Source organism: Pieris napi, chromosome 15 (genome assembly GCF_905475465.1).
Source record: "Pieris napi chromosome 15, ilPieNapi1.2, whole genome shotgun sequence".
NCBI lineage: Eukaryota > Metazoa > Arthropoda > Insecta > Lepidoptera > Pieridae > Pieris > Pieris napi.
In genome coordinates, this window is record NC_062248.1 from 9,897,309 (window position 1) to 9,922,030 (window position 24,722).

The 24,722-nt window shown below is 33.0% G+C and overlaps 1 protein-coding gene across 1 annotated transcript; it reads right to left on the bottom strand.

Annotated features, from left to right (window-relative positions):
- Positions 1-4,748: 4,748 nt before the first annotated feature.
- Positions 4,749-23,058, bottom strand: LOC125056795. Its single transcript, XM_047660085.1, has 2 exons — positions 22,298-23,058; positions 4,749-5,194 (listed from the first exon to the last, which is right to left on the bottom strand). Exons 1-2 carry the CDS (start codon positions 22,746-22,748, stop codon positions 5,142-5,144), a joined length of 504 nt encoding a protein of 167 aa, XP_047516041.1. The 5' UTR covers positions 22,749-23,058; the 3' UTR covers positions 4,749-5,141.
- Between the last annotated feature and the right edge of the window lie 1,664 nt (positions 23,059-24,722).

The following is a 24,722-nucleotide window of genomic DNA, read 5'->3' on the forward strand; positions in this document are numbered from 1 at the left end:
ATTGCTACTCAAACGTTAATAATAAAAACATGATACAAATTTTTATATCACCTTTATCCCAATAAGACATCTGCATTCACGTACAGATGCGGAATAACAATGGCCAATCAAAACGGCGCGGGCGCACCCTTCGCAATTAACGGTGCTTGTCTGTTCAAAAAACATATAATTAAACGATTGTTATGACAAAATGATAAATTACCTTCTCTATAGCACGTGTTAAGCGGGGTTAAGTTATAACAATGTTTTGTAAAGATTTAAAGGTAAACTTGTCTTGCTGGATTGCAACAGGGGGCAGGAATGTAAAACAAAAGATGGTGCGTTTCGTTCTTCTTTCTTATCTAATTTTATTTGTAACAAAAATAATTAGTCTTAGGTCTCAGATCAGATTTCTGAATGTTTCGTGATCATTTGTCCACTTTTTGGGTCTAAGACATTTCGGTTGCCTCACGATGTTTTCCTTCACCGTTCGAGCGAATGTTTAATGCGCACATAGTAAGAATGTCCATTGGTGCTCAGCCGGGAATCGAATCTACGACCTCAGGGATGTGCCAACACTGCTCAATTTAATTTTATTAGTACCTACGCATATACATAGTACCGCGCTTAAGCGTGTTTAAAACTGAATAAAATCAAACTATTTAATTAGTACAGATCGCTGAATGCCGGCTGATAAACATCGACATTTTGTTTTAATTTCACTAAAACATAAATACTCGTATGTAATTAACTTGCTAACTAAGAAAGCTAAATAGACAAAGGGTTTAATGTGGACGTGACGTTTTTTCAAAATTATCGCTAAGAACTTTTTAATATTAATACATGTATGATATACTGAAAAAAGCTATACAACTAAATATTATCTTATTTTCTAAATTTTAATCATACAAACCAAAAAAAAATACACAACATTCAGTTTGTGACGTGACGTGCGTTTGTGATGGCAGATGGGTCAAAAAATCTTTACTTGGCCCAGTGGACAGTAAACGGCGAAGACCAGAAGTCCGGGAAGATGAAATGAAAGAAAACCGGGGAAAAGGGATAATAGTAGCGAAGTAGAAGAACTAGGAGGTGGCCTTGTGGAGGAGATAACGTAACTTAATAGTACTCGAATAAAGGCTATTTTTATTTTTATTAATTCGTCAAGGGAAAGACAAGATTATGACTTGTATATCAAAGCTTTGTAATACAGGTCTATGAAAAATCTTGCGCCCTCTAAGAAAACATTAGCCAAGACAACTAATTGTTTATCTCAAGAATATATTATAAGGAGCTAGGTAAAAACTAATATATTTTCTGTCCAAAGAATATCGATGACAATTAAATGTTGTGGAATTCTATAATATATATATCATAATACGCTACAAATATAAATAAAAATAGATAAGTAAATTGAAAAACCAACAATAATTATAGTACGCCTTATAAGAATGCATGAGCTAAGACGCAATTCTTATACAATGCCAAGGACTAAACGTAAGAAACGGTATAACAAAAATACCGTAGAATCTAAATGTCTAGCATTAGTTATAGTTCTGATGGGCTAAATAACAACATTCCTTACAAAACACAAACTCAAAAATAAACCATCCTATACTGTTCCGTTTATATTGCATTTCTTAAATTGCATTATAGCATGTCAAGAAATACAAATTTAGTGAACGACCGAAAAATAAAATAAAACCCGAATGTTGACCGGAAGATTTCGACAATATTAGTCACTGACATGATTCCCATATGACTCATACCTATCCTTTATACAGGAATGTAAAATTGTAGGATAAAGAAGTATCTCTCTCAAGTTATGAAAGTTGCGTACGAATTCTCGGAATAATATAATTATCTACTGTCGCTACAACCTGTCCTGGGTAAATTCTGATTTTATTTTAAAAAAATTTAATTAACTTGAAAAATTCGCCGTGTATTTTTTAGAAGCAATTGTTTCTTAGGGAGCTGTAGGATACAAGAAAATCATACAATGCCCTTCGTGTACAGTTCAATAATACGTTAAGGATGTTGATGGGGCTGTCTACAATTTTAGGTTTTGCAGGTGGGGATTGCAATTTTTAATTTTATGATTTAATATGCCCTAAAGTAACCTACTAATATAATGAAAAAAATCAGTGGCGCTACAAGCTTTTTAGGTCTGGGCCTATGATTTCTGTATCTGTTATATGATCATTTGTCTAACAGCCTCTTGTGCCTGACACACGCAGTAGACTTTTTTTGACTATGGCAAGCCGGTTTCCTCGCGATATTTTCCTTCACTGTTCGAGGGAATTTTAAATGCGCACATTGAATGTCCATTGGTGCACAGCCGGGGATCGATGAGAGTCGCAATATTGCTACTACTGGCTAGCCAGTAGGCCAACACTGTCAACTAATATTTAGGATAATATTTGTACACAATAATAACCATATGGACTTATTATGATACTATAGTACTGACACCTTGATGTGCTGATTAAGGACTTAACACATACCACAAATAAGTCTTTTTTATAAACAACAGGGGGCAAACGGGCAGAAGGCTCAACTGATGTTAAGTGATACCGTGATGGACACTCTCAATGGGCTCGCAAGTGCGTTGCCGGCCTTTTAAGAATAGGTACACTCTATTCTTGAAGGACCCTTGGTCGAATTGAGACATATCAGACAGATATTTATTGGCTATGTGTCTCAGGACGGCACGTGTGCGTGGCGGTTGATGCCGTTCAAGCACATTCTAAAAATGCAGATAATTTACCCCAATTTTCTCTTTATTTTTCCAGTCAATATTTAGTTTTTGTATTCATTGAAAATGTAGCGCCATCTAGTATGCAAACACAGCCTTAAGCTGTCTTAGTTAACTATTTGTGAAGTATTCTTTTCCACTTATAATTGCATAGATTTTCTATAATCTAAGTCTATCATACATGAATAATATTGGAACTGATCAAATTAGCTATAGAATAGCTTTTTATTCAGCTAGTGTCCGCGAAATTTAGTTTCATTACGTTGACTTTTATTTATCAAATTAACAATAATTGTGTCTACATGATATTTACAGACAATTAAATAATCTCCCAATGCCGATAACTATATTCTGTCTATTAAATCCTAAATATCACTTCGAAATGCGTTACGTAGTTTTGATATATAGAAGGTAAGAATGTGGTTTCAAGTTTTCTAAGTTTTTGGGAAAAGTAACTTTACTGTTTATTTTTCAACTATGTTCGATTTTACATATTATTTAGGGATAAGACCCCTTAGCTCACTTTGATAATAAATATTTTTTTGCCAAATACCTTAGTTAAGCAATAGTCCAAGTACTTTTATCATTTGCCTTGTGAAAGATTAATTAGACAATAAATAAAACTAAAAAATATCATAAATTCCATTTAATAAAGCGTATCAAAGTACCTTATAGATAAACTTTCCAAGAGTTAATTTAATAACAATTTTATTTCAACTATTTTGCGATACTATTTATAACTACATTTTTACAAAACAGATTAAAAACACATTTTACAAAACTAATCTATAACTTATAAATTGTGTGAATATCGCTACAAAATAAGTCAAATAGGCTCTAGGTTCACCTGTCAAAACATTTTGACAAGACAAATTCGCGCCAAACTTAATCTATGAATCATTAAATAGAGACTTGATTAAATGCAACAACTTAAGGCTATGGACTGAATTAAATTACACTCTATGGACAGTTTATGGGACATTCATAGATTGCAGAGATCATAGACTAGATTCTACATAGTATTGATTTAGACAGGCCTACATTTAAAAAACGAACAGTTCAAAAACGAAACGAGAAATTTTCGGTTGATTATTATTATTGGTACGAAATGCAATCTGTTGTCTCGTTTTTAAACGTGTAAAACCAGAAGGCAGCTATATACGTAGTTTATTTCTTACAATTGATTAATGACATACACAGCCATATAGCTGCCGGTTCGGATAAAGATTAACACTAATGTTTTAACCGCTTTTAATATTTTGTCAAACTTAGAGGTTATGTTATGCCGTTCAAAATACAATTGTTTACAACTATTTCTACAAACTAATAAAACAATCAATGTTAAGTGACAAAAGGGATTACAATGTTTAGAATATATTAAAACATGACGTTAAAATTGGCGCCAACGTGGCCATAGATAAAATGTTTGTATGTATTAATGACACTTTAATGACATGTTCGTTTGTAACAGATTAAAAATCGACTAACCGAATTCATTCTCTTTTTGAAATACATCAGGGATTTCATGCATGACAAAAATGGCCCTATTTCATTTTTCAAATAAAAATACATTTAACATATCTTTAAAGAAGTTAATAGCTGTAAGCTGTAAGAGATCAATTGAATATGCAATAAAAGCTATTTCACTAAGACTACGTTAATTTAATAATTTTTATTCGATAATTTTGCCAATATAGTAATTTTTCTACAATAATTTTCTTGCCCGTATTCAATAAGTACCAGAGTTCGGTATACTTCTGTAATAATATTCGAACGATGCTACGAATGGGCTATTTGACAGTTGACTCATATTGTGTAATCTGTATAAAATTAAAAATATTGATTTTTAAACGTCAGTCACTAGACACAAAACTGTGACAGATTAGTCGAATCAACGATGCTATATTATGCCAGCAGTCTTCATTTAATCATAATACTATTTTGTTTAAAAATATATATGTATGTTTAATTTAATATAATACACGTCAAAATCTTGACGTTTGCTTACGGTGCGACGCCATCTTGTATTTAGCATTTTTTAATTAAATATTTTCAAGCCAAAAAAAAAATTATATAGATTTTAATACCTTGTCAAATAGCCCATTGTTATTCAAAGGGACCGTGTTTGTATTTAGAACTAAACTATAGTTCTAAATACACCCACAGAGCGCTGCTTACGTATTCTAAAAATGTGTCGTGACTATTAGATAATATCACGAAGTACGACGTGTAATAATTACGACTGGTTATTTAAACATACGGGCGTTAATCTACGTTTATAATACAATTTCTATTCATACTAGACAGTCCTTCATACATTGTGTAAGAAATGTATGAAAAAGTTAGTCCAGTACAATATATATCCATTATATATCTCTTGAATAATTTAAGGTTATAACAATTTCAGCTAATTTTCCTTATCCGATGCCGGGTCAGCGTGTTTTCTTAACGTCCAGTAATCTGAAAAGACAAAAAAAATATTAAAATTTGTCCTGAGAACGACAATAAATGGTTGTTACTTTAGAATTTAGAATAAACATAAGACGTTAGAATAAACATAATAAGATCGCGAATCTAGTGTTGCCAACTTGGGGGTTTTCTTCCCAAGTTTAGGAAGAATCAAGATGTTTTGGGTGGTATTTGGGAGGTACATTTGTTGACGGGTATTTTACAGTCTACAAAAATCGCTACAGTTAATGTCTTGTGTCGTAAATTTGTTTGTATTTTTATTAAAATAATGCTATATTATAATTATTGGTAATAATGAAATTTAGTTATTACTGATCTAACGCTGAGGAATGCATTCCATGCATCAGTATATTATGTTAATTTTTAATATACAGCGAAAATATAATTATAATAAAATTGTATACCTATATTTAAATCAATTAATTAATAATATTAAGCCTAGATACCAACAAACAAATATTGCCAAATCTAATATCTAATATTGCATACAGAGAAACTTGACCTATGTCAGGCATAGAGAATCACCTCGGTTCTTGTCTATGAATAAAAATGAAAGAAAAATTGTGGCCAAAATCCATAAAGGATTGTCTGTCTCGTGGCGGTAAATGTGCATTTAGGTGTCATTGGACTATTGAAATTTATGATAGGCATTAGCATATTCGAACATAATCTTGTTTTTCAACTGCAGTTAATCTATTCGTCGATTTTGAATAAAATTGTTGCAAGTTTACGAATAGGTGTTTATGACCTCTTTAAAAAAAAATAAGTTTGTTTTAGTAAGTATTCAGTATATCTTTATTAGTACCCTACATAGAATAATAATAATAAAAAAATAGTAAAAAGAAAATTAAAAAGTTTGGTCCCGGTGGCAGTGTACCTTTAACGCCATTAAGTTTGGTGATGGAAGAGCTGGGAACTCTGACACAGGTATCTTTAATTTAAAGGGTTCCCAAATCTTACATTTTAATGCATACATATACTAAATAAACAACTTTTCGGGTGTCAATAACACTCAATCTTAAACCTATTTCATTTAAAGTTAAAATAACTTTAAGTTTAACGTTTAATGACGCAGAAAAGTGCTTTTGTTTTATTATGACACTAGTGGACCCGACAGACGTTGTCCTGCATTATATTTCAAGCGATTAGTAAAGCAAAGTATGAAAGTACCGACTGCAGCGCCATCTGGCGGGCTGATTTGTGAATCTAAACCATTCCCAGATCCCCTTGAACACACACAAAAAATTTCATCAAAATCGGTCCAGTCGTTTGAGAGAAGTTCAGTGACATACACACTCACAGAAGAATTATATATATAAAGATTTTCATACGTCATGTGAAGCGTGGTTGCAATTCGTTACAATTTTGGCGAAGAATTTCTTGCCAGTCCTTCTTGCCTTAATTTGGATACCGATATGGATAAATGAATTTAATTATTTGATTGAGAGATAAAAAATTTAATACGTTAGTATGTTTTTCATTTATTTATTGCAAATTACCAACAGAGGTAATTTTAACTAAATACATGTCCTGCTCTGGAACTAATGAGTTCCAGAGCAGGACATGTTGATATCAGACGAGCTCTTTAAATTTATTTAAGAATCTATTTGAGCATTTCTCGTCTGCCTCGTAATTAGCTACTAATATATATTAATTATGACTTAATTAACCCTAAGATTTTACATTTTTATTAATCTTATTATTATTTGATTAGATTTTAGTTTAGTTAGTATTTCTTGTAGGTACTTCACGCCTAGTTATTTTTCCAGACTAGGGTTGCCTGAAGGAAATCGTTTATTAGCGATAAGGCCGTTGCCTAATAACTTATATAACCTGTTCTTTATCTGTTTGTTCAAGGTATAGAAGTGTAAATAAATAAATGCAGATTGTCATAGTAAAGGTAAAATTTTAATTCTATGTGTGAGAATGAAAGCGCCTGACGAGCATTTGTTCAAATTGAAACGTTTTCTAGTAATATGATTTCATAATATACAATAATTTCTTATAAATTCCACAATGCATAACAATAAAGTGAAATAAAATCCTGCGATCTTAGATAAGATTTCTTTAGCTAACACTTTGTAATGCGTGTGAAATCTAACAAAACCTGATATTTGAGTAGCATTATCGTAATTACAATCTCCTTATGTAATCTAAGATTTTAAAGGACTATTTCCCGACATAAAACAAGATTGCTATAGTCCAAGATTTGTTCCTTGTGACATACTATAGCTAATTATATCTTTAATGAAGTATTTACAGTAGACAGCATTTTCTCAATGTATTGGGATACTTATTCGTTGAGTTGAGATGAACTTGGCATTTATTTTGATCCCAATTCTTTTGTAAAGTCGTAATATAAAACTCCCATTATTCGGAGACTTAAGTTTGCACATGTCATGTCTCTTTTCATCACAGGGTAAACACAATGTGGCAGAAAGGGACGATAAACTTTAATTACAACACACAAATATAAAATTTTCCTAACCTACATAGTAATAATAATAATAAGAAAATAAAAATAAAGAGGCAGTATATCTTGCAGGCAGCATTTCCTCGCTGTATTGCGATACTTATTCGTTGAACGAGGAAAGCACCAGCTCTGGGTTGTAGATATAGTTTTTAAAAATTAAATCACGATCATATTTTTTCCATCAAGTTTATAAGTCAATGTTCGATTAAAACGTATACTAAATCATTGCAGTCGCATTTAATTAAAAATCTAAGCAACGGAGCGAGTCGGTAACCTGTTCCACGATCGCCTGACATATTAAAAAAAGGTTGTATTTATTGAGCCCGCTACCTGAGTTACGCGGAGATGTTTTTTTTTCTTTCGACAATGGGATATGTTTTTACACCATTTACCGATTGTAAGTTATGGTTTTAAAGAAATTTAACTTGTTGCTTTTGGTAGTAAAAGTACATTGTTGAGTTTTCTGAGAAATTAATAAATTTGTTGTGCTTGCTTTCATATGGAAATGTTGCGGCGTCTACCTTGTATTAGAAACACATTTTAAAATTAAATTACCGGCGGTAATTTTACAATTTAATTGAGAGCAGTGTTGTCTAGTGGCTTCAGTGGGTGACTCTCATCCCTGAGGTCGTAGGTTCGTTCCTGGCTGTGCACCAATAGATTTAACATTAGCTCGAACGGTGAAGGAAAACATAGTGAGGAAACCGGCTTTTTTAGGCCCAAAACAGTCGACAGCGTCACAGGATTACCTACTTGCCTATTAGATTGAGATCATGAAACAGATATCTGAGGCCCAGACCTAAAAAGGTTGTAAGATTTAATATCAAAATCGACCCTGCTTCGCAAGTGTTACCTGTGGCCCGTAAACATTTACTACAGCAAAACTGTTGTATTACAAAATATTTTCATAATAAATTTGTGATAGCTGACCAAATCTCGCGGCGGAGGACTCTTTTTTGTAAGACTTTCTTGAGAAAAGTCGACTTTAATGTATGAGAATTAAGTGTGTATAAATAAATTAATAGTCGCTTACTTTTAATTTATTTATATGTATACAGCTATGAAGTGATAAGTGCCTAAGCTATAATAGTCTATAGTGATGTTTTAATTAATTTTGTAATACGATCTTTGTGCTTGCGAATGGTCATTAATTCATGGCGATTGTATTCAATTAAACTAAACCATATTTTGTAACATTTGCTGCAATTCTTAAAAAGCCGGCAACGCACTCCCGAGCCCTCTGGCATTGAGTGTTCATGAACTCACAACAGTGGGCATGGTGTCACTAAACATTAGGTAACATGTCGATCATACATATACAATTGTTTTGATTAGGCTTGAATATGGACGTAAAAATGCCTCTTTGATAATCCCAAAATGATGTTAAATGAATTTCTAATGAATCTATAATATTTTACCTAATTTTCCTTTACTGTTTATAACGGCATAACAATTTTGATTTATAATATATTAAATCAATAGAAATGTTAAATTTACGTATTCTACTAATAAAAAAGACTTGAGCAAAAAAATATTATTACCATTCGATTTCGATATTATATCTACGACCCGTATTCAATTAGTATATTGATTATAAATAAAAGTTAATTGCACTATATGTAACTAAGCGCAAAACTCGAAGACGACTACATCATTTTGATAGACCCAAAATGATGTTAAATTAATTTCTAATGAATTTGACGACTCATTGGTCTAGTGGTTAGTACCCCTGACTCCGAAACCATGGGTCCCGGGTTAGATCCCCGGCTGAGACGAACATCGATGTGATGAGCATTTGGTGTTGTGCATCTTGGGTGTTTAAATATGTATTTATATGTCTATCTATCTATAATAAGTATGTATATCCGTTGCCTAGTACCCATAACACAAGCTTCACCAGCTGAGCATGGGACCAGGTCAATTGGTATGAATTGTCTTTAAAAAAAAGAATTATAAAGGAATGTTTTAATTTTAAGTTTTAAGTGTGAAAAATTACGGCATTCATCAAGTATGTAACGAAAAAAAGCCAATGAATAATTCCTCGAACCATTAACACAATTGAAGTAATCAATGATACCACAGGTTATAACATACCTTCCGCGAAATAATCATCATATGTTTTAAGTATTTGATCATACGATGCTCAATTTATTTTTTACCAGGGGCTCTACAAATTTTTTAGGTCTGGGCCTCAGATGAATCTGTTTCATGATTATTTGTCAATCTAATAGGCAAGTAGGTGATCAGCCTCCTGTGCCTGATACACGCCGTTGACTTTTTAGTTATAAGCATGTCGATTTCCCCGCGATGTTTTCCTTCACCGTTCGAGGGAATGTTAAATGAGCACATAGACAGGTAGTCCATTGGTGCATAGCTGGGGATCGAACCTCCAAACTCAGGGATGAGAGTCGCACGTTGAAGCCACTAGGCCAACACTGCTCTACCCATATTTAGAATATTTTGTTCAAACCATATTTATAATTAAATATTTCACCTAATTTTCCTTTCCTGTATATAACGCCATAACAATTTTGATTTATGATATATTAAATTAATAGAAATGTTTAATTCATGTATATTTCTACTAATAAAGACTTGAGCAAAACAATATTATCAACATTCGGTTTTGACTACGACTAGTATTAGAATATTGGAAATCTAAATAAATAAAAGTGAATTGCAAAATATGTTACTAAGTGAAAACTCGAGTACTTTTTTTTATTCCTGGAAGGTTATTATGGAGAGAAAAATGTAGTTTTATTTGGTATATTGATTTTTATTCAGGAAACTTAAACAGTCTTTATGGGGTAGCATAGCAAAATGTTCCATATGTTAGTATGTAGCTACTAAAAAGGTAGGCTAAGTAAAAAAAGGGTGCGTGTACTTATGTACGCGCGTAAGAAGTTATACTTCTTTGGCATTATTAAAAATAGTTCGCAAATACTTAATTACAATTAAATAATCAAAGACTGGAAAAGAGTCATTATAGTCAATAAAGTTCAGTTTACATTTGAAAAATTAATTTAATTCGAATGTTGTTTTTAAATTATGTCCAATGCCGTAGCATCTTCCGTGGGCAACTTCATTCTGTTAATTTTGTGTCACGGTGCGCGCGCATCGTATAATTTCACTCTCATCAAATTTTCATAACGCGCCTAAAGTATAACTTCAAAAATCATATTAATGCGAAACGAAGTTCGCGGTTAATAAAAATAACAGTTGCACACCTTTGATAACAAACCGAGGTTTAAAAAAATACCTTTCTCATTGACCGGTTTAATCTTAAACTTTTTCTTTTTACCAGAATTAACCAGAGTCAATTTTATGGTTGTGCGTTTTGGGATTTCGAAACATTTAAATTATTTGCCATTTAAGATATGTAAATTTAAAAATGTATACACCAATAAATTCTGTGTAGGGCTTCCAAAATATTTTTTGTCCCACAGTATGACCCTAGTGGCGTGGTATGCTTGGGTTTATTTTTTTATGGGATCACTATAAAAAAATATATTAAGGATCTGTTTCACAATGTATGGATAAAGTACCAAATAGCTATGCAACACATAAATTATTTGGAAGATAAATTGTGCTATTTGACATTCATCGGACTCATAGCTTATGGTCTTTATGTGACGAATAGCGCTATCTGACAGTTGTGAAACGCAACAATAGTGTTTATCCAACCAATAAGTAATAAATAGCAAATTTGGAACTTATCTAGAACTTATCTGTACATTGTGAAACAGACCCTTACTCAAATGTATCTTGACACAATTACTTAATTGTCAAAACATAAATTAATATGCATTTTTGGAAATGCCCAAATCTTTTTTCTTGACTTTGTATATCGAAACATTGATTTTCTAGAAATAAGTTTAAATTAGGTCCCAGAACATTTTCATCTTCTTTTTGTATTTTTATACATTTGCCAGTTCTTCTCTTCCGTTCTACGGCCTTGATTTGAGAACTGGCAGTAAATGTAAAATTAGAAGCATTTAATATATATTTCTTTTTTGACGTTTCTAAGTGTACATTGTGTTACCTATATGAATAAATGTTATTATTGTGATATTAACAATAATAAGCTATGTCTTATGTGGCAACCCTATTGATGTTGTAATAATCATTAATTTAATATTGATAAGCATTGTTTTAGGTGCTACATGACTTAAAAACAATAAAAAACAAAAGTTTGCTGTTTTTTACTTATTTTTATGTGAATAATATTCAACATAATGAAACTAACAATTTCAGATACAAAAACTGATTTTGAAGGTTAAAACCCCAAAACACACCCATGATGACTATTAGTTATGTTTAAGTATTTATAGTCCGTACTAAGACCAATTACAAGTAAAAAATCTCTCTCTCTTTGTTACCAACGCATCCTGAGTTTTTTTTAACACGCAGATCCAGAAAGAACAGAGTAGAGGGCACCAGACCTCGAGGCCGATCCCCTACTCGCTGGACCGATCAAGTAAAGGCCCTTACAGGTCTTACCATCACCCAGGTTAGAGGATGCCGAAGACAGGGGAGAGTGGAGGAAGATGTGCGGTGCTAACACGACCTTCAGAAATGAAGAGTGCGACTGAAGAAGTATATATGTCACCGTAAAATTGTAAAAACCGTTAGATTGTAATCTATCTCGCGAGATTATAAACTGTCGAAAGATTGTGAACCTCAACGAACTGCTTACAATTTAACGTATTATTATTCGGTAGTTATATGAAATTGTTGGAAAGTAAAATTAATCTGTAATTGACCAAAGAAGTTTGAATGATAACTAAGTTAGTGTAGTACAATCTACCGAATAATAATACGTTAAATTGTAAGCAGTAAGCTGAGGTTCACAATCTTTCGACAGTTTATAATCTCGCGAGATTGATTACAATCTAACGGTGTTTACAATTTTACGTTAACATATACACAATACGGGGGTTAATTATTTACTTTTTTATACATATTACCCACTCATTGTCTATGCTTAAAAACGAAATGCACTTTTGAGGATTCCTACAAAAAAATTAATACGTTTATGTACTATTATTTTGGAGAGCTTTGCTTACTTTTGCTGACAAGAGGAGGGGGGGGGGGTTAGATTACAGTAAATCTGCTTAAGTAATACTTATCTGCAAATGGAAATGTTATATTATACTAGCTGATCCGGCAAACGTCGTTTTGCCATGTAGGTATATCATTTATAATAAAAAAATAGGGGTTGATCGTAGAGGGGTGAAAATTAGAAAAATTAATTAAAAAAATTTATCTAAAAATTAAAAAAAAAAATTAGGAGTGGACTACCCTTACCATTTAGGGGGATGAAAAATAGATGTTGTCCGATTCTCAGACACCCATTATGCACACAAAATTTCATGAGAATCGGTCAAGCCGTTTCGGAGGAGTTTAACTACAAACACCGCGACACGAGAATTTTATATATTAGATTAGATTTATTTATTTTAACATTCTGAGAATATAACATATCAACCACTGAGACACGTCGATTATTAATTGTTAAAAAGCTAAGCTTAAAAGTATAAAATCGCTGTTTACTATCCTCGTACCGTTAGGGTGAACGACCTCAGCGCATACCCGCTCTGAATTGTCATAATATGTTAAAGAGGACGGATTTAAATGGAAAGATTAAAGCCTCTAGATGGCAACGGAAATGCATTTTATCCCACTAACCACAGACTGATTCAGGGACGAGACCAGCTCATACTCCTGTCTTCTTAATCTTGCTGGTCTTGGACTCTTGCTATGGGTTGTATACTTATGTATGCGTCCAGTGACCCCATAGAACATTTCTGCTGTTTTTAAGTCGTGTGATATAGTATGTAGGACATAGTATATGACACACGCTTGTACTATAGTACAAACCTCTAGCAGAGGACGTGGTCTTAGCACCAATGTCTATCCATCATTCTCATAAATTCATATATAAAGTTGAGAGCAGTGTTGGCCTAGTAGCTTCAGCGTGCGACTCTCATCATTGAGGTCGTATGTTCGCTCTCGGCTATGCACCAATGGACTTTCTATGTGCGCATTTAACATTAGCTCGAACGGTATAGGGAAAACATCGTGAGGAAACCGGCTTGCCTTAAACCCAAAATGTGGACGGCGTGAGTCACAGGAGGTTGATAATTTCCTATTAGAGTGACAGAAATCTGAGGCCCAGATACGAAAGGTTGTAGCGCATGGTTTGTTTTTGTCTAATGTTATAGAACGGACATAGAATTGTGTTGGCCAGATAAATTTATGTCTTCGTTTAAGACTGTACAAATCGAACTTAGAACTTAAAGTTAGCCATAAAGTCGAGTATAATTAAAACATAGGAAAGGAAAATGAGTGCAGTGACCGCACAGCCTTCCTTTTCCCGATATTGGAAAACAATGCGTACTCGTAAACGATTTTCCATTTTCACTAGTAATGCATATAAGTTTGTTAATCATTTTAAAGGACGGAATGTACAATATAATTGATTTATAATTTGTTATTAATAACAGCCTGGCAGACATTTAGTTTTTTAAATACTACAGCCTTTTAGGGATAACGTAGGGAGACTGGTGCAATTATTTTTTTAATAGGAGTTTTGGATTTACTGAGAACAATTATTTCCGTTTTATAAGTGTATATTGAATTATTTAGAAATAAGCGTATGTTACTCAAGCATAAAGCAGTGTAACAGTATAAGGGTTTTTAATTTTTATATTATTAAAAGGTTTCCATTAATCTCTTATTAAGAGATGGTAAGATTTACTAGAATTATCTTATTCATCCCACACTTGTACTCTTTTTTTATGTGATAGGAAGCAAACGGGCAGGAGGCTCAGCTGTTGTTAAGTGCCAGAATTGCAAGTGCGTTGTCGGCCTTTTAAGAATTAGTAGGTACGCTATTCTCTTGAAGGACCCTAATTGGATTGGTTCGGAAATACTTCAGTGTACAAAAACTGCCTTAAGAAAATCTCAGTTGTGGAACGACGGACGTCGAGGTGATACGGATGGTATTTAAGAATGTACTAGAACCTTTGAAATAATTATTAAAAAAACAATTTAAAAACGTTTGTCTTTTGTTTAATGTGGATTGTGGGCATATTTATGGACTTCTTTCCACACTTCGTCTAAAAATTTAAAATCCTTCATAAGTGTAATTGTATAAAAATAATAATAATAATAAGTTATTTAATTCAGATTATATTCATATTTAGGTTTAGTTAGTAACAAATCAGTTTTAGTTTTGTGTTGGTATTGGCGTAGTAAACAAAACAAAAAATATAAATAATAATGCACAGGCGGAAGTCGAATACTGTTCGATGTGTTTAATGTTAATTCAGATATAAATTGACTGCGTTTCTTTAGCAATTTTGAAAAACTGATTTATGAGTACACAGAAATGACACGCCACTAATAATAATTTACACGCGATGAAATTCTTTTAGTTTTTTCGTGAATTCCTGTGCAAGGTCCGTTTCGTGCTCACGAAATTGAATTAACCGCTAGCTTCAAACGCGATTCACATTCGAATTTCGAACGAGTATTTTTTTTTCTAGCCCAAAGGGCAGGCTACAGTTATTCGACCATACCTTACCTAGGTACATGGGTTTAAAAATAAACAGACGTAATTATATATTTACTGTTAAAAATATTAAAATTTAAAACGTAATACTCGTAGAAACAGGCGCTCTATAGTAGTAGTAGTCTCTCAGAGTCGAGAATTAGCCCTAAGTATATAGTAGTATCACATCCAAATGTCAAAAACGATTTCAACTAAAAACCGTCCAAGATCGCAAAGGATCGCGGATTTCTGAATAGCCCTGCTGAAAGACGCATCTCTTTAGACTCAAAAGACAATTATGAGAATTAAATATTACCCCTCTAGCTAAGTGATTAAAGCTTACTATACAAATGTAGGTCCGATTCCAAATTAGTAAATTAGATTTGAACTCAAAAAATCTATAAAACATACTTCTAGGTCTACTGTCTCAATGGGAAATCACTGGTCCAAACGAAAAATATATCAAGGATAAGTCTGCGGAAAAAAGCCTCAACCAAAATTAAATAAATAACTAACATAAAAGGGGCCTCATAGCCTAGCGGTCTTATTAAGTGGCAGCTAGGTGAGGGGTACCGGGTTCGATTCCCGGTTCGAGGGCAAGTTTTAATTTAATTTAAATATGTTCTCGGCCTTTGGGAGGGTTGTGCGATACCGGGCGAGTGCCTAAACCGTACATGGAGGACATGGTCGAATTTCTAAGGCAAAAAGCACGAATTACAAAAAATCCTATACTTGACGCTGGCTAATGCACAAACCGTGCCAGAGCCATTAAAAAAAACTAACATAAAACACTTCAAGCGACAAATTTCAACCAATCACAGGAGAGTATTATTCTAAATCAGTAAATTACTTTTCAATACAAAAAATCTATGTAACATACTTCTGTCTACTGTCTGTGGTAAATCACTAATCCAAACGAAAATGAGGCCTTGTTGTGGCTCTGCCTCAGCCAAAAGTGATGTTACAAAATTTAAACTAACGTAAAACACATGAAGCGAGAAATTTCAACCAATGAGAGCAGAGTATTTTTCTCCCATAGACCACGGTTGTAGCCCGTTTCCCACCGTCACGGGTCCCGGTTCGTTACGCATGGAAACACTTTAAAATTCAAACCTTTCAATGATACTTTTTGAATAAATAGCGTAGGTAAGACATGTATAAATTTCGATGTTTTCAAATACCTTAACTTAGATTTGATGAGTCAGTGGGTTCGATTCAGGTGACTCATGAGGTGCGGTCATACATCGTTAGCTACTTGTTCATACTTGTCCGAAAATTTTGTAAGATATTATTTGTATAACACGAAAGATTACGTTATATTAATTTTAGAATAAAATGTATTGCTAATCGAATGTCTAAACTTAAAAAGCTTTAATGTCGAATGATTCCCAGGAATACCCGCGTTTGAAGTCCTAATTATTATGTATTGATTGTTTTATTCTAACCTTTAAGTAAAGGGGTTTGTACCGTGTGGCCCTTCAGGTATCAAGGTTCAGTGGGCTTTTTGTACTCTTAGTTTTTACTGTTTGCAGTAAAAAAATACACACTAAAAATCAGGCCTATTATATTATGTTATTGTATTTCACTTTATGTTCTACAAAACAATTTTTTAATTCACATTTTATTTTCTGTGCAATTAATTTAGTAATCATAAGAATCCAATATACAGTATTTACAAATTTAACCTACATAGTAATAATAAAAATAATTAAAAAGAAAATTAAAACAAATTTTAAAAGTTTGGTTCCTGTGGCTGTGTAGTGTGCCCCTTCAACGCTGGCAGCATTTCCTCGTGATACTTATTCGTTGAGCGAGAGAAGCATTAATAAACATTATATTATATAGCTTTTGATTAAAAGGGCTTCTAATTGTTGTTCGTATAGTTATTTATTTGGGAAACAAAACAGATACATCTATATAATAAAAAAAAGTTAAAAAATAAAACATAAAATAAACACATTGAATGTATCCACAAAAAGTTTCACTAATAAAAAAACACTACTTTAGGAAACATACTATAGGGAAAGCGTAATTGCGAAACTCAATACATAAATAGCTGTAATTCTACGAGCTACTGGTGCATAAATAATAGAATAGAATAAATAAACAAAAAAAAGGTTTAGTTAAAAACGTATGAAATGTGATTTTAACTTAAAGTTTTTGTAAGTACAAAGCCAGTTATAGCATAGTTAAACTATGATGTAATGTTAGGATGACGACCTAACTTTTTACTGTAATTAACTAGTTAGTAATCTGTGTACTTGAAATAAAAAGCTCGATAAATCCTGACGCGATGAACTTATAATTATTATAAAAATAAGTTGACAACCTATTTTTTCTCTTTCTATATATTTAAATTTTAAATAGCGGAAATCATAAATGTAGGATTTTCAAAAACAGAATTCACTAGTATTACATATATATTCTCAAATATTATTAGATATTATTCGGTGTATCCCGTATGTCAAAAAGTATTGGATTTTCCAATCGTGCAGCCTCTAAGGGTCTGTTTCACAATGTATGGACAAAGTACCAAATAGCTATGCAACACATAAATTATTTGGAAGATAAATTTTCCTTGTCACTTCATCGGACTCATTACTTATGATGGACTTTATGTGACGAATAGCGCAATCTGACAGTCGTGAAACGCAACAAAAGTGTTTATCCTACCAATAAGTATTAAATAGCTAATTTGGAACTTATGTAGAACTTATACATTGTGAAACAGACCCTAAATCTAACAAAGCTTTAGGTAACTTATAATAATGTTACCTTATAAAATTTAAAATTTAGTTATGATAGTTAACTATCGTAATACAATTTAAACAAACGGGATAACCTGATCATAAGTAGTACCGCACTTGGACTGGCTAAAGCCTAAGAGTTGGAACTAAATTTGAAATTCGTATTTCAAATATTGCAAAGTGTTGCAATCGACCACACCCAACACTTAATATGTCCTATATGACATTATCAATATCAAATATTTACTCGAGAAATCAATGCACTATCACGAATACGGGTTTTGTTCGTATACGTTTTGAATTTACGAAAATTATGAAACGTAAAAGCCATTCAACGTAATATGTACTAATTATCAAGAGATTTCTGTGAAATAATAGATTAATTTAAGGATATTCTTAAAGCATCGATTAAGAACCAATTTCTCTCGCGATATATATATATAGAATATATATATATATATATATATAAGAATCTAAGCAGAAAAATTATCAGTAAAAATACACAAATCTGTGACTCAGGGTTCCATTCTAAGCAGAGACATAGCGCTATGATTTTCGAATATCCAAATGTAATAGGTTTTACTCTACTACTACGCAAAGTAGAAATTATTTTGAATTTAGAATTGTAAACTAAAACTCAGCAGAGTAAAAGGTCAATATTTTGAATTTAGAATCTCCTACACTACAACAACGCAATATAAAGTCATTATATTGAATTTAGAATTGTAAACTAAAACTAAGCAAAGTCAATATTTTGAATTTAGAATCCTACACTACAACTACGCAAAGTAAAAAGTCATTATTTTGAATTTAGAATTGTAAACTAAAACTAAGCAAAGTCAATATTTTGAATTTAGAATCCTACATTAAAACTACGCAAAGTAAAGTCATTATTTTGAATTTAGAATCCTACACTACAACTACGCAAAGTAAAAAGTCATTATTTTGAATTTAGAATTGTAAACTAAAACTAAGCAAAGTCAATATTTTGAATTTAGAATCCTACATTAAAACTACGCAAAGTAAAGTCAATATTTTGAATTTAGAATCCTACACTACAACTACGCAAAGTAAAAAGTCATTATTTTGAATTTAGAATTGTAAACTAAAACTAAGCAAAGTCAATATTTTGAATTTAGAATCCTACATTAAAACTACGCAAAGTAAAGTCATTATTTTGAATTTAGAATTGTAGAAACACAGACAATACATTTTATATTGCATACTTGTCGACATGATGTCTAGATCAAATTGAGGTCAAATTATGATAAGTTAAATAAATATTTTACGCAAACTGAGGAATGCTTGCAATGATAACAAGTGTTTGATAAGACATATCAACACAATTTTATCAGATTGAAACGGCGTATTTCAGAGGTTTTTTATTAAGTACAAATATTCAAATTGGATAAAAAAATATGTTTTCGCCTCTTAATAACTCGGTATTTTTTTCATTAACATTGGTCCATTAAAACAATTCTCAGATAAGTACTAACATAACAACTTCACATAAAATAGTTCATTGTACTATGAATCTAATGACTTCAATATTTATCTAACATAAAAAGTTCATGAGCTTTCCAAGCTGCAACAAAAAAGTACACAGTCTATAAAACAAGATTGTAGTGGGTAAATTTCGTGTTAAAGAATAGTGTCGAAAACAAAATGTATTTAAAAATACAGTGTAGTGATACTAACTATTAATTTTATGAATAAAATGAACAAACAAATAAGCTGTTACTTAGCTTATTTGTTTTATGATTGAAATTATCATGACGTCATCTCACGATGAAACCTTATTTCGAAGCACTCGTGCGCTTAAAATTCCGTGGAAAATAAAATATTAAATTCATATTAGTTTTTAATTATACGGTATTACAAAACAAACCTATTTTACTTTATAAAACAAAAATGTATGTTGCAAATACATTTCTAGTATTTTCTTAATAGCGAACTATATATCCTCAAGGCAAAAGTAAAAGCCCAATACAGATCTGCCAGTATATACATATATAAATAGACTATACTACAATTAAATACTTTTCACCACTGTATCCTATACAAATGAAAGCTATGGTTTCGATGACGTAAGGGGGTCAATGTACACCATAAATTTGGACTGTCATGGTTCGAATTTCAATGGTAAGATGTTATTGAGTTGGTACTTAGGCACTTTCTGGTTAGATGATCAGCCTTTGCCTGATACACGTACTTACGATGTTTGATCATCCAGCATCTCAAGTTCTAGTGATATTCAGAAACGAGATTTAGTCTCCATAGACCTGGTGTAGAATTTATTAATGTATGGATAAGTTACTACCAATGACCTGCAACGCAGACAAAAAAGCCCCGAAAAATTTCGATACCTAGATAAATATTGTATAACTAAATAAATAAATTAAATAGTGGCGCAACAACCATTTCAGGTCTGGGCCTCACATTTCTGTATGTTTCATGATAATTTGTTAATCTAATAGGCAAGTAGTTAGCCTCCTGTGCCTGACACACGCCGTCGACTTTTTGGGTCTAAGGCAAGCCGGATTCACGATGTTTTCCTTCACATTTCGAGCGAGTGTTAAATGCACACATATATCGTCTATTGTTACAAAGCCGGGGATCGAACCTACGACCTCAGACAGTCGCATAGTGAAGCCACTCGGCCAACTCTCCACAAATATAAATATTGTATTAATTACACTAATATAAAGTTTGGAAAGTAGATTATTTTAGTTATATATTTTTTCGGAAGAATAGTTTTTATTTAATGACATTTCGTGGTTATCTACTCTTGACATGGGTTGAAATTGCACATCCAGTTGAGTGATTTAGAGCTATTCGATAGATAAGTTTATCTCTATCTTCAATTATACATTGATATTCGAGATAAATCTAATTTGGTGCTTTGATATGCTATTTCCAAATAGGAAATATTATACATATATCAAAATAACGCATAATTAATTTGACCTCTCAATAATAGACTAAACTTAAATCTAGTTACAGCAGATATCAAACCATTTTTAGGGTCTGTTTTACAATGTACGGATAAGTTCATAATTAGCTATTTATTACTTATTGGTAGGATAAACACAATTGTTGCGTTCCACGACTGTCAGATAGCGCTATTCGTCGCATAAAGTCCATCATAAGTTATGAGTCCGATGAAGTGTCAAATAGCACAATTTATCTTCCAAATAATGTATGTGTTGCATAGCTATTTAGTACTTTATCCATACATTGTGAAGCAGACCCTTACTGTAGAAAGTTTGAGATATTTGACAGCGACATACGAATTAGTCATAGTCAGAAACGCAGCTTATCGCTAAAATACTCCCGCACATGTACATACAGGTACATTACCTTCTGAATTTTGACATGTACACTGTACAGGTACATTACCTACTGAATTTTGACATGTACAGGTACTCTTTCTGAGTCTCACCCTTACTGTTTTATCATCACAGTATCCCGCAGTGGCCGTCATTATTTGGAAATTTCACCGTATAACTGGCTTTAGCCGAGGTCTTCGCTCTCTGATCACTATCTGGTCATAGACCGGGCGACTTGTTTGAACAATTGTTACAGGTACACTTGAAATTTACTTTTGTTACGTAATAATTGTAGTTTATTTGACTATAATTGATTGAATGCGCCATTTAACTTTTGTTAAACTATGCGACAATGCATGTGTTCGATTTAAAATTATGTTCGCAATACACAAATAAGTTTTTATTTTATTACAAATGAATTTGGGACTCATAAAATTTTAATAGCGGATCCTTTTTATAAATTATTTCCTTCATAAAAATACTTTTAGCTTTGATTGAAAAACGTAGTCGACAAAAAATATGAACATACACTAGCAGGTGTCTGCAGTTTCGTTTAGAATAAAATCTTTCTTACCCTATTATACCAGATTTCATCCAAGGGCCTCTATACTATGCGTAACAAAGAAACTACATAGTTAAAAATAGGGATATGTTTTTGTTTTTCTTTTTATAAGTATTAGTATTTAGTTTGAATTATGACAAATAACATTTAGTTAACGCAATTTATGTACAGCAAAATTTTATAGAGCAGGTGTTTATTCATAACCTACATTTATTAAAATATGGGAAAATCCGGTTTCGCATGCGTCCTATCGATACATATGTTATTTTGTAGAATGTTTTTATATCTGATTCTTATCTAAGATAATTTTTGTGCCATTTTACACGATACATCGTAAAAAAAGGATATTTTGCTCATAAAGAGGTCTCATTTCAAATTCAATTTAATACACAAACATGTAATGCAGCAAATGGTTATAAATTACTAACCTGTCATTTGTAGCTGTCTTCTAGATGCTGGAGTCCTAGGTGTGCGTGGTGTCCTCGAAGCCCTGGGCGTCTTTGGTGTCCGCGGCGTTCTTGGCGAACTTCCAGCACTTCTTCTAGACGGTGACCCCAATACCCTCACTTCAGTATTCTCAACACACGCCAAGGCCTCCACACCTGTCCTAGGGCTTTCTTTTTCCTCACAGAACTTAACCGGCGAATCCAGCTTTGATGGTTTATACGCACAGTCGGTTTCCACATCAAAATTAAACCGTTTAATAAAACGCTTCCTATCTCTAGCGTACTGCTCCGCCATCAGACGTTTAGTTTCGTCCCGGTCGGGTGCCCCAAATAGGCACTTGCAACTCCCGCGTCGTCTTCTTGGAGTAGTTCTTCCCATAACAGCTGATATTTCGAATCTTCTCTGCTTAGGTGTGCGTCCGCCCGCGGCCATGGTTTCGCGTCAGGTGAGCTCCGACTGGTTACAGGAACATCTGACTAATCTCCCGAGAGAAAACAGCTGTCAGGTAGTAAGCGGGGAGCGCGGTAGACGGGGGCGTTGCGCACCTGGCTGTAAAACCGCGCCAATTCTAACCTAAAAGCCGGCGTCACGTGCGCGCCTACGTACTGTCCGAGATCGACTGACGCTTCGTTTCCCGCGCATCGCGGCGTGCGCCGATTTTGGCAGTCACTTGGCGCGCAAACCCTTGTAACAACAATAGTCCCAAGGACGTTTTTTGTACGTCTCGGGATACAGGTGTACTTGAAAAGGGCGTTGAATGCAGCTAGTGACTTATTATATTCCATTGTTATCAATGTTGATAAGATGTACGTCTCAAATAATTACAGATAAAACAATTAATTCGTTATCTAGGTTGTTGACATTGAAATGTTACAGAATGCCAGAATTTGAAGTTATTTATAGTTATGTGTTATAAACGATCTTCAATACGAATGATTAATTATTTGTCTAGATTTGTAAAAAATTCAGACACCGTGTAGGTAAATTTAACCAATACAAATATTAACCTGGCGTATAAAATCGTTGGTGTATCAATAGGACATACCAAATAGGCTGTTTCTATATTTATACATATTTAACGTAATTTTATATAGAATTATTTGGTTCTCACTTTGGTACAGTTCAGCTCAAAGTACGTTTTATGGTATTTTTCTACTATTAAATACATGCAAGACCTTTCTAAATATTTAATTTTTCTGTATTTTTTTAATATTGTGTTCGTATTACTTGTTGAATATTCTGGACTTTTAGCTTGTTAATTTGTATATGTATAATTATGATATATTTTACTCCATTGGCTACAATCCATAACTAATATATTAATATAATATGCCGGTTACCACTAGTGAAAATTAGTGATTAGTCCAACGACACATGATCCGTCATGATATTACGTCAATTCAATTCAATGAAACGCTCGAATTGTCTATCGTCTGTGGTTTTCTATATGTCCCCCTGATGGATAAATGTGCGGTTCTTAACTTTAAGTGGTATTATCCATTATTATTTTATTTCTATTTGCGCAACTAACACTTACTCGAACGGTATAGGAAAACATTTTTATGCAAGTTATAACGAATTGTCTCCTTCAGAAGACTGATCACCTCAGAAGAGATGAAAAATCTCAGGCCAAAACCAATTATTATTGGGCGCCATATACTTGCGTAAATTAAATATACGTTAAATGATACTTAGGCTGAAATTTATGAAGCGTACGTGTTTTAATAGGTAAATAAAAATAAATCAGTAGCGCGATAACCTTAAGTTAAGTCTGGGAATCAGATTTCTGTGTGTGTTAATAGGCAAGTAGGGTAATCAGCCTCCTCTGACACACGCCGTCGACTTTTTTGGGTCTAAGGCAAGGTTTCCTCACGATGTTTTCCTTCACCGTTCGAGCGTGTTAAATGCGCACATAGACAGTCCGTTAGTGCTCAGCCGGGAATCAAACCTACGACTCTCAGCGATGGGAGTCGCACTTTGAAGCCACTAGGCCAACACTGCTCATAGTCTAGAGGTAAGTGATGTTAATAAGTGTTAATAGCGTAAGAATGTCTAGCCCAGAAGGATAATCCGGATGTTCAGACCCTCAAGGGAGTTTATGAGTAATAAGTCAATGGCAAAAGTCTCTTGTCATTTCAGACTTCATACTTACAATGTAACATACAGACAAACTATGTATGGATACAAAATACATATAGTTATGGTGTGAGGTAGATTGAATTTAACTTAGGCAGTCAAACTCTTAATATATTATATATTTAAAAAAAAACCGGTGGCACTACAACATATAAGGTTGATATTTTTTTAATAGGCAAGTAGCTGATTAGTGTTCTGTGCCTGATGCACGACATTTTGAGTTGGCATGGTTTCCTCACAATCTATCTCTAGGCCAGGAGGCTCATCTGA